Raw genomic sequence first — 16928 nt, forward strand, 5'->3', positions numbered from 1 at the left:
TTATCATAAAGCAGGCACAAAACATGAATTAATCTGTGGTTAATTTTTATTAATCTTTGGTTAATGGTAAAGCAGAGGTGAAATACCAGAAAACTGATGAAATTGTGAAAACCTTGGCTTACAGAGAATTACTTCTTGTTTTCGGTATTCTGAATTTTCTCTTCTATTGCAGAAACAAAGATGCCCTTTTAGTTTTACCAAATAAAGTTTAATGTTTTTTGCAAAGCTGAGTTGTTATCTGTCTAAGAAATTATATCTGTTTTTGATTTCATGTAACTTTCGAAAAAAGTCTGAGATAATGTTATGGGAGTGAATTGTCCCTAACATTTATTACTAAATAGAAAGTGATTGTTTTTATTTTTATTGAAGTGAAGATTAAATAATGACAATAACAGTGAATTTTGAAAATATCCGTTGTAATAGTTAATAAAATTTAATTTCTGACAAGTTAGATTTCCAGGCATTATTTAATTATTTGACTTTCTGTATCATTATGCTTTTATTTAATGCTGCTTCTTAAGCACACTCTTATAGCAGATTGTATTTCACAGTATTTACGTAAGTCCAAGTAAAACAATAATAATATATTGTTTTTATTGATGCATGCAGTTCTAGACTAAAAGTGAAGTGAGATGAAGTGGTGAAAAAGACAGTTGTTAACACCAGATGTGGAAAATACGGTTAATGGGAATTCCTTCCTGGAAAGTATGATTTCAAAGAAGGATTTATTTTCTAATGTATAGTTGTGACTAGATTTAAACAGAAATTAAATCAGCCTTTTGATGAATTAATTCTTTCTAGCTGTTATTTTATGTAGGGAACATACAGCTAAACATGCCTTTGTGAGCATGATTCCGTTAGAGGAGTCCAAGAGATTGTTTTGGCTTTGTACATGTGCTGAAGTGTCATGATCTGAAATGGCAGAAGCTATTGGGTTCTTGAATGAGCAGTTTAACTCTGAAGATTTTACAGAAGATGCAAAGGTGTGGCTCCGAAAGTTAACTGCTCCTGATAAATCTTCACAAAATTTGCACAAGGAGTCAATCCATGGCAACCTTTGAGGGACACACAGTCAGAAAGAAGATAGAGAATTATGAAATGCCACAAATATTTTTGCTGGTTTTGGAAACCCTAAACAGAAACCAAGAAACTTCTGTGTCACTTTCAGTTGTAACTAAGGACACATTACAGACTGGGTCTTGAGTTGAAGAATTTTTTCTTCAGGAGTATTCCATGACAGCACTGTTCTTTCCTCCTGTACGTTTTTTTTTTCCCTATGCACAGTCGCCCTTCATTAGATCATAGGAGGTCTAAATAATCCACTGTACTGTATCAAAACTATAGCCTGTATAGTAATAAGATAAAAGACATTGTATTTACTGTTTATTTCACTAAAGAAATAGAATATTGATGCTACTAATACAATACCAAACTCATTATTCCTCTGTCTTAGTACAGAAATGTCTCTGTCTTTTTCGTAAATAAATAGGGTTTGATGGGGCCAGAAGGTTCACTTGGTCTCCCTGGAGCTCCTGGGCCTAAGGTAAGTGAGTCAATTTGCTTGGGAATTTGATAAATGACTGCTTTGTATGCAAATTTGATCTGGACTATGCCAGGACTTTGCAGCTCATTTTTTGGTGTATTGAATATTGGTGAGCAGCTGTATGATTTTCCTGTGTTACCTTCTACGATAGTTCACTCTCAAGAGAGGTTAATATGACTCAGTAAATGGCGCCTGTCATCCCGTGAGGTTTGAAACAATTGTGGAAATGGACATGAGACTTTGCTTCAGCTTTAAGAGTCCTGGAAAATGTTCTGCAATGTTGGAAACCAGATAATTCTCAGTATACATCTGAACTTTCCCATGTTACATTTATTTACATTTTAATTGTGTTCAATAATGTTATGTGCTGTTTCTTCCACCAAAGGAGCCAAACTTATTTCAGATGTAACTTTATTGATTGCACTGCAGCTACAGCAAGAACTAATTTTACCAATGTTCTTAAAAGCTAAAATAAATGCTACAAATTCAGATTGGTTAGTGTGACCTTTTAATTTATTCCAAAATGAGTTTTGGGTTGAATTGTAAGTAAGCATTGAATTAGAGAATATTTAGGAATATAGAATCCATTTCCCAAACTTTGTATTCGCATTTAGATCCCTTTCCCCCCATACATTATCTTACATCCAAAAGTGCCAATAACAAAAGTATTTATAATTGTATACTGGCAGTAGCATTTTTTAAGTGTTTTCTGTGTCAATGTTTTCTATGGTCAAGAAGATTGAATACCTATGATATGACTAAAAATTAATTAGCTTAATTTTTGTCGGTAAAAAATGCTTTTATTTTGTATATATATTTCACTTAGAATATAAACTGTTTCTAAGAGAATCATTCTTAATAAGCTCATTATAACAGAAGTCCATGACAAAGTAGTCAATAATTCTTAGATTTAATACAAATCCTCATGCTGAATATATGTCTAGTTCCATAGGCTGCAATAAAAGCCAAGACATAAAAAATATTTTGACTTCGACAATTAAATAAGTTAATGGAAATCTGAAGTCAGTACACACAAACGTGTGAGACAAATGACACAGGTGGAGATTGGGCAGAAGCTGGCAGATCACATTTTGTCATCAGTATCTCATCTTTCTTGAGAGAAAGACCTTCAGTCTACATGTAATGGAGAAGAACTTCAACCTTTCAGTCACTACCTGTGACTGTTTTTAAAAGTCAATTTCTCAACAGTGTCTGTTTATGTTTGCTAGTCATACCACATGTGACAAAACATAATGATGTATCAGTGACACTCCTGCCTTGTTATATAGGGTGATAAAGGTGAACCAGGAATACAGGGGAAACCAGGATCATCAGGAGACAAGGTAAATATAATTCTGGGAAACATTCTAGTCAAAGAAGGAATTCATTTACTTTTTCATGATTTACTAATTTTCCATTATTTCCCCTGGTTAGTAAGGCAGTTTATTTTCACAGTAAAACAGTAGATAATATCACATTGCATTAGAATCCATTTGATGACATATTCTTATTAATTTTATACTAGATTTTAGGCTGTAAAAATCAGATGTGAAGTTCAAAAATGCAGATGTTGTTACTTGAGGTAGTATTTTTTGTGTAATTTTGAAACATCAGCTTAATAAAAATAGATATTGGATGTGGCTTCTCTATATTCACCATCCCTTCAAAAATCCTTCAGACATTTCAATCATCTTCAGTTATAAAATTTCAAAATATCATAGCCAAAGTGTATAATGTGGCCTTGAGAAACATGCAGTGTGTGTTTTTACACACAGCACATCACTGACACACAGCTGTTGTATTATTCAGGGAGATCTAGGAGTACCAGGGGCTCCAGGTGAACCAGGCTACCCAGGCATTCCTGGTAACCAGGGAGTAAAGGTAAGTATTTTTTCCAGTTTTACATTAATTGCATCTTTTTTTGGAAGTGCTTTTCTTATAATTGATTGTTATTTCACAAAATCCTCTCTCTAAATACATTATTATAACACTTGGACACATTTAAAGCAATAGTATGTCCATTCTGAAATTTTTCTTCTGAAGGATAAAGGCCTTGATGTGAAGGCATTTGTGGTGAGCTGACCTTGGATGAATGCCAGATGCCCACCAAGCCACTCTATCACTCCCCTTTTAAGCAGGACAGGGAAAAATCAAGAAAATAAGATGGGAGAAAGCTCATGGGTCAAGATAAAAGCAGTTTAATAATGCAAAAGGAAAGGCCATGTGTTGAAGCAAAGTAAAAATATTTATTCTCTGCTTCATGTCAGCATGTGTTGTCCCACCAATTCCCAGTAAGCAGGACTTCAGTACACATAGAGGTTTGGAAGACAAATGTCACAATAATGAAACTTCCTCTCCTTCCCCTTTCCTTTAGCTTTTATTGCTAAGCAGATGTCTTATGGGATGGAATATCCCTTTCAGTTTAGGTCACGTGTCCTGGCTATGCCGTAGAACCTTAGAATGGTTGTGTGGGAAGGGACCTTAAAGATAATCTAGTTCCAAGCCCCATGTTGTGGGCAGGGACACTTCCTTCCACTAGACAAAGTGGCTCAAAGCCCATCCAACCTGGCCTTGAACACTTATAGGGAGGAGATATCCACACCTTCTCTGAGTAACCTGTCTCTGTGCCTCACCATCCTCAAAATAAGGAATTTCTTCCTAATAAGCTTAGTTTCAGTTTGAAGCCATTCCATCTTGTCCTATCATTACAGACCCAGCTCTCTTCTAAGCCCCTTTTGTGTACTGGAAGGCTGCTCTAAGGTCTCCCCAGAGCCTTCTCTGGGCTGAACAACCCCAGCTCTCTCAGTCTGCCTTCATGAAAGAGATGCTCCAGCTGTCTAAATCATCTTCATGGCCCTCTTCTGGACTTCATCCAGCAGATCCATGTCCTTCTTATGTTGGGGGCCCTGAAGCTGGACACAGATGGAGTCTCAGGAGAGTGGGGTAGAGGGGAAGAATTGCATCCCTTGCCCTGCTGCCCACACTGCTTTTGATGCAGCCCAGGATGCAGTTGGTTTTCTGGGTTAGAAGTACACATTGCCAGGTCGTGTTAAGTTTCTCATCTATCAACACGCACAAGCCCTTCTCTACAGGGCTGCTCTCAATCCCTTCTCCACCTAGCCGGAATTTGTGTCTCCACCCAAGACCTTGCCTGGCCCTAATTTATAGGAAAAGGGGGGTGTATTTGGAGAAAAAGCCTTGATGTTGCAGGGAGCTCTGCTCAGCAATACCCAAAGCACTGGTGTGCTATAAACACCTTTCTAGCCACCAGTGCAAAGGACAGCACTGTGAGGGCTGCTATGGAGAAAATGAACTCCTCAGCCAGACCCAATAAGGCATTGGAGAAATAGAATTAAATCAGGCATTTCACTTTCATAAGAAGAGAAACACTGAAGGATAGAGTAAGATAGAAGCATGGTGTTATAATTGAAGTTTTATGAATGCAGAAGTATTCCAACAGAGTTCATCTTCTGCTCCAAAGGGCACACTCTTCTTCTATGTCCCAGCATCATATATGCCAGCCTCATATACATGTCTTATATATTCTAGAGTACTTCACATGTCAGTAGACACATATTTGGACATGCCTTACATTGACTCCATTGATCATGGAGTCAGTGTCAATTATAGTTTAATAAGTTTCATTATCACTATATATTCAATTCAATATCTAGGGGTTATGCAAGGCGCATGTACTAAGACAATAATATTTTATAAAAGGTGATTCTGTTAAAATTGATGAAGCTTCTCTAAATTTTAAACTGAAGAAGTCTTTGAGAAGGTCATTTATTGATGCAATTTAGCTGGAGTTAGAAGTTCAATGACAAACTGGAATTATTCAGGAAGAAAAGCGCAGTTTGGGCATCTGACAGTAAAAGTGAAGCCTTTTAGCTATAGATGATTTTAGAACTTAAAACAATGGAATATTTTACATTCAAGTACAATACAACAAAACACTACAGCTGGCATGAATGTTTTCATATGTTCTGGGATTTTCAGTCAGGAAAATATTTGCCATGGCAAAAATCTCCACTACTGTTTAACATTTAATTTAACATTCTTTTATTTTTCACCCAACAAAAAAACCAAAAAACACCACCAAACACAAAACCCAAAAAAACCCAAACAACAACAACAAAAACCCACAAAAAACCACACACACATTAAAAAAAACAAAAAACAAAAAAAAAAACAAAAAAAAACACTACCCACCCACAAAAAAAACCCCAAAACACCAAAAAATCTATCAAACACACAAAGTTTTGGCTCTTACAAGAAAGCTGACAAAACAGACCCAAAAATCTCCATTCTAATTATTTTTTTATTGAATGCAGTTTTGCACACTCCCTGCAGATCTGTCCTTTATTTCATGAGCTGCTATGTTTATGGTTCAGCATTTTGATTTATGTCTATTTAAACATAAAATGTCAGAGTTAGAGCCGTCTCCCGTAACTTTTAAGTTTCTTTTTCAGTTAATGAAGAGAGATAGGCACATTTTTGGAGTACATATTTTATACCTCTGTTGCTAATTGGAAAGAATAGTTTTCATGCACTGCATGTTTCTCTCCAATGTCAATTAGAGGGTGTTCAGACAAGTTGATACAACTACATGCCTGGCTTCTAAGCACTGTTTACACCATCTCATTGCAAATGCCCCCACTATTATTTACTTTAAACATTTCAAGGCAAAACAAGCAGGTGGAAATGGAGCTAAATCCTTAAATATTTTGATTTAATTTAAATATGGAGGGGGGATTTGTGATGAAAAAATACTTTTTTTCTCTTTGTTTGTTTTGCATAATTTCTGCATGGTGCATTCAGCTAAAATTTAACCCATGAGAAACATTGCCTGCCTTCCTGCCTACGTCCTCTCCACTCCCATGCACTGTGTAGATAAAATCCTGCTGGATTTGCCACCTCATTATGATGTATTTTTAAATTTTTTACTTGGTATGTGAGTATCCACTATATTTTTAAATTTTTTACTTGTTATGTGAGTATCTACTTTCTTTTTGATAGTTGTTTTGATTACAAAGTCCTTTTTTAGTATAGCTTTCTGGACTTTTCTTGTGTACTTGCTTGTTTTCTTTCAGTGTAAGAAAAAGCAAGATGTTTTCTCTTGTAATTACTGTGTTAAATTAGACCACAGACTACATGTTTTAGAGGTGATTCGTTTAAATGGAGACTTTTCTTCTAATATTTTACAGGGTGAGAAAGGAAACCAAGGTGACACTGGTATGCAGGTATATAAAATTTTTTTTCTAATGAAATCATCTGGCATTGCTATTTATACAAATCTTAGGTATTAATTCAGACAGGGTTTTTTTAAGATTAAACTCCACAGAAGGTTAACTTGAGTAGCAGCAGTAACTCTCCTTCAAGGAAATCTGTCCAGTATGGCCAGCATGAGTTTTCAGCTGCATTTCCTGGCACCTGAGCAGGCTGTTGGCATTTGGTGCAGAGTTGTGTGATCCTAGCAATGGTGCAGGCACAGGGCTGCAGGTTGTGCTGCTGCCTCAGAGGCCTGGGACATCCCTCAGGACTGTCGCAGGATGCACTCTGTCCCTGCCTGCAGGGCGCTGCAAGATCACAGAAACACAGTCAAAGTAACTCCACCTGGCCTCACATTACTATTAGCATGTGGTATTTTCCTCCTTGTTATCTAAAATCTTGGAAATGCCTACAAGAAAAAGAAGAATTTCCTGTTATTACTTGGATCCTGGCTTGGTTCCTCTGTGTTCAGGGTAGAAATTTATTCTGCACAGTTTCTGCACTGATCTCTTTGATGAGTAACTTTTCAGATTGATTCGTCTTCGTTTAGAATGAGGTTTTAGCTGCTTGCATTATTGTTTTGATAGTTTAATTATGTGTACCAGAAAAATCTATATTTTATAAAATGTGCTTCTTTTCTGAAGGGACTGAAAGGAGAAAAAGGAAGACAAGGAAATCCAGGCTTACAGGTACTGTCGAAATTATGATCCTACTTCAAGACAGCCACAGTGATCCTAGTTTGAGGCCACGATTCATATTTGTTTCTTAACACTTCTTCCATCAACACTTACAGGCTTTTGCATCAGGTGAAATATATTTATGTACAAAGTGATGACACAGTTGTATAAATCACCTCTTAAACACTCTTAGTATTTTTTAAATAACAAATATAACACATACAGAGAAGATGGCACAACGCTTCTCTCAGCTGTGCACAGCTGAAGGATCAGAGGAAATGCGTATGAGTTGGAACACAGGAACTTGATATACAGGAAAAACATTTTGCTTTGAGGGTGGTCAAACACTATGAGTCAAACACTGCTCATAGATATTGTGGCAAAACGTGTCTGGACAGAATGTTAAGATGATCAAGCTGCATCTGTTCTGCAAAGAAAGTTGAATCCAAGGAGGTCACTTCCAACCAACATGTTCCTGTGTTCTGTGATACTATATCTTGGGGAACAGACCATAAGTGCATTTCTTTTATTATTGTAGTAAAGCCTTAATTATAGAATATTTTTATAAAATAATTATAAGTAATATAAAATGCAGATAACAGCAAAAAGTTGCTTTTGTGTGAAGGTTATAAGGGTGATATTTGACATGCTAAGAATTTGCATGTACCATGCTATACTTTCATACAGTTCATTACCTCCTAGACTATACTGGGAGTCATTATTGACATAGTCTGTGCTCATAAATTACAGATGTTTCCTGTTTCAGCTGTAAATCAGTGAGATCCAGTTGTTTCTCTTTAACTCCAGGCCAGTGTATTCTGATTGTGTCATAGTTGGCAATCTTGTTATACCACAGAAAATAGCTGTTAGTATTTATAAATACTTGTTAGCTGCATAATCTTTGTCATGTCTAAACAGAGAAGTGTTTTTCAGAGGTACATATCTAAAACTAGACTTGGAAGGAATCCACAGTTGCTTTTTTCAGAATTATGACATTAATACAGCTGCCTGCCTAGCCAGATGGACCCGAATCCCAGGGATTCTGGGCAGGAGATCTAGACTGCATGTTAGTTAACCCTCTCAGAGATATGTAGGTTGAAAATATTTCATTATTAAACCTGAGGAGATTTTTTAAAAAGAAAATACTTTAAACTAAAAGACAAGTCATTGAATTAACCAAATGTGATGTCCTAGACTAACACTTTACAATTTAAACTTTCTGTTTATTTATTTTGCAAATAGTGGACAATTTTTTCATATCTTTATTATTTTAGTCATAAGGGAAAACAAAGTGATAGTGAAAGAAAACTTTTTTTTCAGATACAATGATGCAACTGAATTGCTGTTGCTTGCTTGCTTTTTTCTTTTGGAGAAAGCTTAAAAAATAAAACAGACTGAGTCTGAAATTGTTTCCCATGCTTATCTGGTTTGGTCGACAACCAAAAAAACCATTTAGTAGACAACACAAGGTCTTTCCGAGCATTCTCAAGACTCCAAGACACAATACAGATTTCCTTGTCCATAAGAGTGAATCAGAAAAGTGAATTGCCGTCTTGCCATGGAACACAGTGGTCAGTAACACCATTGAAACATTTGGCAGAAATGACACCAGAATAATTTGCTAGCAGTCAAAATCTGCCTTACCACTGAGTCTGTATTTCAAAGGCTCTGAAATTAATTTCTGCCTAGTAAGACTATTAAACAGTTTGAATCAGGAATTTACTTCTGTTAGGACACATTATTTCTTTCGTAAAGCAAATAAGGTTTTATCTCTTAAGTCTATATTATGTTTATATGTTTATAATATGTGTGATATATTCCCAGCTTATCCTCTTGGTACATGATATTAAAGATAATACTGAAGTGTTCATTTACTCTGATATAATTTTTTCACCATTATATGCAGTTTTGGGTTTTGTACTATAGCAATTAGAGAATCTTTAAAAATTAACATTTGTGATTGATTACTGAAAATGAAGGACAAAAAATATTATTTTTTGATTCCAAGTAATTTGGCTCAGCCTGCATTTTAAATTTCTTTTTCATCTTGTTTTTTAAAGGGAATAGAAGGATTGAGCGGAGAACGAGGAGAGGTATGTATTTTTGCAATGATAAATATGGTATTACAAAATTAGTCCATTTGTTTCTGCAAATTATGTGATCTTTAAAATGTGTGTTTAGTCGTACTAAACTAGACATTCACATGTCTATAAGCAACAAATGGGAAATTGAAAAACATAAGAAAAAAAAAGTATTAGTTATAAAGAGACAGCACGAGATATACATTTCATTCAAAAATTATTGAACTCAAGCATATATTTTAAGAGAATTAAAAAGCCAAGAAGCCAACCAACAAAAAAAGAGAAAGGATTGGTCGAATAGAGGAAATAACTAAAGAAAAAGAATCATTGTGTTGCATGTTATTTAAAAATTGGCATTTCAAATATTAATTTTGTTGGTTAATATTTATTTCAATATTTTGTAAAATCAGAGTATATGCTATCCCATTAATCTTAATTCTCCTTCAAATTTTTTAGATATTTTTTGTTCAACCTTTTTCCTTAAAGCATTGTTACATAACAATAGCTGGATACATTACTTGGAAGTTCCATTCTGATGATGAAATTATTTTATCCATTTAATAGATAAGTTGTTTCATATGCTTCTGTGGTTCTAGGAAATACTTCAGTTTCTGTTTGGCTTATAGATGTTTTGTTAAATTATTGCCAAAACTGGTAGAAGATTCGTTGTATGCTATTGAATTAGTCTCCTTAAATATTGTAAATCACGGCAATAAAATATTTCTACTGGAAATTAATTTAATTAATTTGTTACTATATATTAAACTATAATGATGTCATTATAAAAGCCACTTATCAAACCTATGTAATTAGTTTATTTTCTATTTCCATAAAATAGGGGTTTTGTTAGACTGATTTCTAAAAAGTTTCTTCAGCCTGTAAGTCTCAGCACTTAACTGAGCTGTTTTTCCTTTCTTTGCCTTTCTTTGCCAATTGCAAACAAGGCCTCACATGCATGTGGTTGAACAATAAAAAAACCAAGATATATTGCCGAAAATTTTCCCCCTACAGTTTCGGTTATTTCTTGGCAAGTTCTTCGGGCAGTTCTGCTGATGCTTCCAACCTTTTCTCCTGGTGTTTTTGTGCTGGCTTCTTGCCTCTAATATTGTTCTACAATAGATGCTATTTCCCCAGTATTCTCTGGTTCTTAATGCCTTCTAGCCCCTTTAACATTTAGTTCAGATAGCTCAGCTTTCAAGTCCTTTATGTAAATATAGTCCATAGGGGTAAAAGGAATTAAAATTAAAAACCAAAACAAAACCCCTCCTAGCTATAAACCCAACAAGATTTCAGATCTCAGCACATATAGTTTCTAGTATAGCCACAGGTAGCTTCATAAGCACCGTGTGTTTATCTCTAAGCCTTGCTGACTGTTTAAATGAAAAAAACATCTTTGCAATTATGTACTAGAAATGAGCAAGTACAAATCTACATGAGGTAACTAAGAGGATCCCTTCTCTGTGGCTACTACATTCGAGATGACAATATCAAGAAAATAAATTAGAACTACAACTTTGGAAGAAGTTGTATCTGAATTAATGTATGACTTTTGAAGGTATGGACTGCTGTTCAGGTCACACCCCTGAACCGGCCACCCTTCCAGCAGTACTCTGCGGCACCTGACTGACATCTGTCACATTTTGTCTCATTTCTCTGTTTCTTTAAGAGCATGAACTACCTGTCTGATTTTACAGCCCAGCTCATAAAACTGATTAATCTCCCTCTGAATTTAAAGCTTGTTACCCTGTAGCAGTCCATGTATAGAGTTCTGGGCATTGTTACTAATATAGACCAAGCCAGAAAGCTTTGAATTTTTCTGATGTGAAGAATCTTGGTAATTAATACAGGAGATGTTGCAAAGTAATATAAATACCGTAATTTAAAATTCACTGTAAGTCTATTGAGACTGTATGCACGAGTATTTCTTAAATTTCTATTATTTGCTTCAGTAAGTTTGTCATGTATAATAGTCCTGTTCTCACAATTCCATCTAAGATTGTTGGAAGTGGAGAAAGAAAATTTTTCAGCAACTAATATGTTATTCAGAAGCTGTGCAAACATGGGAGGAAAAAACTCATAAGGGAGCAAACACAGTATACTGACTTTAATCTTGGGCACCAACTGATGTTTTGTTGGCTCCAGAGCAGGGAAAGAATTCCACTGAACTATTACAGTAGGTAATTCCATACATAGTACCATTGCTTTGGTGAAGATGTATTTAAAATTTTTTCAGCATTTTTTTTACCTTTTCCAGTGACGCAAACAGACTACAGTTACTATCGATTAGATGGAAAAAAAAAAAAAAAAGGCAGCAAAAAAATCCCTAACTGAAATAAGGTTATTTTTTCCTTTGTCTTATACACTGCAGATACAAGGTAAAAGGTTTATTATTATTATTTTAAGTTTCCAGGAATTTCAGTGGTGCCAGATTTTCACATCCAATTTTTCTGGTCTTCTAAGGATTTTAACATACTATAAGAATTTTTCTTATTCTGAGGAAAAAGTGAATAAACCCCTTCCTTCCATGTGTAAATAATGAATAATAAATGGGTCCTGAAGTTAAGAGGAGATAATTGATTTCTAGTTCTCTTTAGTAATTTTATCTGAAACAACTACTAAGGAATCTGAAATCTTCAATACATTTTAGCAAAATAGATCTCATCAATAAGAAGTTAATTTTCACTGGCATCACATTAATTTTATGAAGAACTTCAGTAAAGGTTTCTCAGAATGTTTGTTTTGTGCTACCTTCCAAATGATCTGTGAACATATTTTTCATTGATTTTTCATTCCAGAAAGGTGAGAAAGGCGATCCAGGTGTTCGAGGCATCAGTGGACAAAAAGGAGAATCTGGTGTCCAGGGTTTGATTGGACCTCCTGGCCTCAGAGGTCAGCCAGGAGATAGAGGACCCCCAGGACCACCTGGATCAGATGGAAAACCTGTATGTATATGACTTCAAACTTTTCATTCTGTGTTCCTTAAAAGCCAGAAATAATGGCATGCTCTGTTCTCTGTTCAACGCAGGCACGAGAATTTTCAGAAGAGTTTATTCGACAGGTGTGTTCAGATGTACTGAGAAGTAAGTTTGAAAGCTTCTGTACTGTTGTTTCTTTGTTTGAAGTTCTAAAGAAGTTTCCTGATAATTATCAAAATGCTTTTTTGAAAGCATGTTCCATATTGCCAGTTTATTTTTTCCTACAGGTGTGGAACTATATTTCCACATCACAGGCTCCATGCTTTACCATCTTGTTTCCTAAAAGTATTATATAATCTTAAGAGTGGGAACTGATTTTGTGTTAGTGGTTGAGGGCAATACTTGTATTGTTGCAACACTTTAATCAATATTTGGTTTGAATTCTCCCAGCCCAGTTGCCTGCCATTCTCCAGACTGGAAGACTACAAAACTGTAACCATTGTCAGTCCCAAAGTGCTCCCCCAGGACTTCCAGGACCACCAGGTCCAAGAGGCCCTGAAGGCCCAAGAGGATTTCCTGGTTTACCAGGGAATGATGGCATTCCAGGGCTGATGGGCATGCCAGGTCGCCCTGGGGCTCGTGGGACAAGAGGTACAGCGTGCATGTGTCACGGTGCTAAAGGACTTTATGCCTTGGTTTTCTACTTCAAGTTCTGAATGGGATCAGTGCAGGGTGCCGTAAGAGGGTAGCTGGACTTGTTTGGCTGAACGGAGTTGTGAACATGGAGCAGCGTGGATGTTTCACCACCTTCAGGAAACAAGTGACAGGAGACAGAATACAAGAACACAGCCAGATAGTTATTGTTCAGTTCTACTGTAGCCAAACTCTGTTCTGATCTTTTTAGAGAGTTCTTAGTCTCATGTAAAGTTTCTACCTGCATTTAGAGTATTTTTTACATCAAATATGCCTAGACATATATTTTGAAGTATTTCCATGTTTTCTGGTTTCTTTTCTTCCAAACTTGTTTGTTTCTGTTGTTATAAGGAACAGTACTTAGTCACTGGCTACTTAATATCTGTTGTTGATGTTTGACATCTAACAACTTTTACGCTCCCTTTGATCTCCTGACTTTTTGTCCTTTCATTCTATTTATCTAAAAAAGACTTTTGCTCCTTTCTTTATGATTTTCTTAAACATTCTGGATTCTTTTTAGGCGGGCTAAGGTTTAGGCTGTCAGGTAACTCAACTGTCAAAGCATTCCATTTGATTTCTGTGATGCATTTACAGACTTTATATTAAGTATGCATATGTAGTCTGGAACTAAAGCAAGAGACTAGGTGAAGTCCATAATTTGGTAACATCAAAATAATCAGGAAAGCTGTATGAAATAACAGCTAGCTGGTAGTGTGCCAATGGTAAGCAGACAAATAGTTGATAAATATTTACTTTCTTTGTGGCTTACTACCTGTGACCTACCGCACCAAATTCATTTTGTATGTGATGATGATTTGCCTGTAGTACTTTTATAATTTAATCTCCAACAGGAGAATATTCAGTTTTTCTCTGGAGCTGACACTAGCAATTCTGGTTATTCCATAAAGCTGGAAAAACAGATAATGTATCTATGAAGAATCTGAATTTACTGGGTTGTACTAGTGTAATAAGAGAGCTCTTATTTTGACCCTCACAGCATTTCTTTGGTGGAAATTTAATTCTGCTGTGTGTGTTGTGGAACATTTTCTATATATTCTGTATTCCACAGGGATTATGATGAAAAACTTACACCTCCTTTATACAACATATTAAAAACTTTGCTGATAGGAAGGCAATAACAGCAAATTTCTTAATTACCTATCATCTATGCCCTCTATACCCAGCTGATAGTGTCTGTCTGCTTAACTATTGCTACATCAACTCAATTCAGTAGAAATTAGCATAATTTAGAACCAGTGACACTGTGCAGATTACAAGAAAAGCCTTGTTTTGCATCCCATTATTTGCTTTCAAAATATTACATATTTAATTCACTAAATATTATCAAATGCTGATTTCTGACTTCATTGGATGAAAATTATGTGCAAAGATATGCATGTGTTTGCTAATTCATAGGACTGCCTGGGAAGAATGGTGCAAAAGGCAATCAAGGTGTTGGTGTTCCTGGGATCCAAGGCCCCCCAGGACCTCCAGGTGAGAGATGGTTCAGGTTTGCAGATTCAGTGCATATTAATAATTTTTTAAAGTGTGGTTTAGAAAAAATTTTGATGTAATTTGAAAAAAAAGTACATAGTTTGTACACATCTTATTTACCAAATATATTTACGGTAATGCCTTTCTCTTGGATACCTCATAAATTGCCATATAATACATTATTTAATATAAGACAGGTCCTGTAGAGATTAGTATCTGAGGCTGCTGTTTCTTGATAGGTGGATCGTGAAGTCAACTATATCTGAAAACTGAGCCCTAATGTGATCATGTGACTTATAATGAGGGAAATATTCTTCGTAACATTAGTGTATACATACAAAATGTAAAGTTGAGCATTTGGAAGACATATTAAGGCCCCATCCAAAACCAGAGAAACAGATAGGAATAAAGGGACTGATTCTTGCCATGGTAGTTCCAGATTGTATGTTTCCCTTTAAAAGTTACCTTTATTTAAAGTGTTTTGCACATGCTTTAAAAAAATCTTTATAAGATATCATGTTGTTTATATAAATATACAAGCAGTTTGTGACAAGAATTGCCTTTGCAGGAAATGAAATTTTCTTTATCTGCATACTTCACCAAAGAGCGGGGGCATTGTGGGTCCATTTTGCTCATTTTCATTTTAATAGTATTGCATTTATTTATTTATTGCATGTGTGTTGTTAAGGTCCTGAAGGTCCACCAGGCATGAGTAAGGAAGGACGTCCTGGAGAGCGTGGGCAGCCTGGTAAAGATGGAGATCGTGGCACTCCAGGAATGCCAGGACCAGTTGGACCCCCTGGAATTTGTGACCCAGCACTGTGTTTTAGTGTCATTGTGGGGAGAGATCCATTTAGAAAAGGACCAAATTATTAATTTGTGATATGATAATTTAGAGGAATAGTTTTGGTGCTTATCTTTCATGGTCGTTCAAATCTCAGGAAGGTGACCAGCAATAATCCCATAAGAAGGAACAAAAGTACCTCTGACATTAAAAGCATTATAAATAATGGTCTCAAATGTTATACATTGCTTTAGACAAGAAACTCTGAAACTCCAGTCACATTTTTTTATACCTTGCACTGGTTGAATCTCAAGTATTTTTAAAGAGATTATCAGTTTTTACAGAAATAAAACTAACTATAATATTTGGTATTTAGTATTTAAGTGTCTTATCATTCTCCTTTTACCTCTTTTTACAAAAGAAATTCCTTTGCGAAATTGCTGGGAACACCACTGGGAGCAGAATTAGGTCTTAAATGGCATTGGTCAGGTATAAATAACTGTGAAAATTTTCACATGCAGCCAACATATACCGTATTTGATTCTGAAAGAATGTGGCTGGCTTTGACTTCATATGTGTGCAAATTTCATTCTGTTATGTACATTTCATATGTCGTGCTCCAGATGTGAGTGAAAGTGTGTTATCAGATTTTTATGAATTAAGGCAGATATTTGGACTCATCACAGAAGAAATGTCACCTATTTTCCCGTGCTGCTCTGCTTAAAACCAAGATGAAATGCAAGGGTAGAACTACAAGTTCAAGGGCCAAGGTTTTATTGAAGATGGTACTGGCAAAAGTTTCCGTGCGGGTGATTCAGCTCATATGAAAATAGCATTAAAAATAAAAAAGAGAAAAAATGGACATATCTGGCTTTAGTTATGATTTGACAAAATTAAAGATTTTAAAATGTTTGTACAACCCCAGTGCAACAGTTCTGCATAATGAAGTATCAAGTTATATACCCTTTGCTGTTTCTGCTCAAGGACTGCTTGCCGAATTGAAGAAGCAGGTTTCCAAGGAGAAAGGTCTAACTGGTGGCTGACCAGCTGCAATGTTTGTTATTCTGTTTTCTTTTTCATTTTAAGCCAGCTGTGTGTAATTTTCATTGTATGCTTTGCTAATGAGGTGTATTGCTTGCTTTTACATAAAGAGCAAAGGCACAGTTCCCATGAGAATTTAAAATCCATTTCTTAAATTAAGGCAGAGTCCTGTATTAAGTTAACCAATGCTTCATAAGTCACTTTTTCTAATGTGTTATTTTCTTGTTGTCCTATTATCAGAGATTGTTAATATGCTTGACATTCAAGGTAAAATAAAAGACACACTTTCCAATAAGATGTATGGTTGAGTGAATTATGACTCTGACAGGAGACAAAACCAAAACCAACCAAACAAGAGCAAGTCAGAAGGACCTCTGACTTCAGTGAATACAAACAGAAGACCAGAATTCCTTACTTGCAGAAAAATCC

At 35.6% G+C, this 16928-nt stretch overlaps 1 protein-coding gene across 1 annotated transcript in view; it reads left to right on the forward strand.

Annotated features, from left to right (window-relative positions):
* The window catches only part of COL21A1 (collagen type XXI alpha 1 chain), an 80385-nt gene extending 63684 nt beyond the window's left edge, over positions 1–16701 (forward strand). The window contains exons 20-30 of the mRNA XM_040058694.2: positions 1490–1543; positions 2833–2886; positions 3353–3424; positions 6751–6786; positions 7459–7503; positions 9552–9584; positions 12368–12514; positions 12598–12652; positions 12938–13138; positions 14597–14674; positions 15363–16701. Coding sequence (XP_039914628.1) covers positions 1490–1543; positions 2833–2886; positions 3353–3424; positions 6751–6786; positions 7459–7503; positions 9552–9584; positions 12368–12514; positions 12598–12652; positions 12938–13138; positions 14597–14674; positions 15363–15550 — 963 coding nt within the window. The 3' untranslated portion in view covers positions 15551–16701. The remainder of the gene's footprint in view (positions 1–1489; positions 1544–2832; positions 2887–3352; positions 3425–6750; positions 6787–7458; positions 7504–9551; positions 9585–12367; positions 12515–12597; positions 12653–12937; positions 13139–14596; positions 14675–15362) is intronic.
* Positions 16702–16928: the final 227 nt, after the last annotated feature.

Source organism: Hirundo rustica, chromosome 3 (assembly GCF_015227805.2).
Source record: "Hirundo rustica isolate bHirRus1 chromosome 3, bHirRus1.pri.v3, whole genome shotgun sequence".
In the NCBI taxonomy this organism is placed as follows: Eukaryota; Metazoa; Chordata; class Aves; order Passeriformes; family Hirundinidae; genus Hirundo; species Hirundo rustica.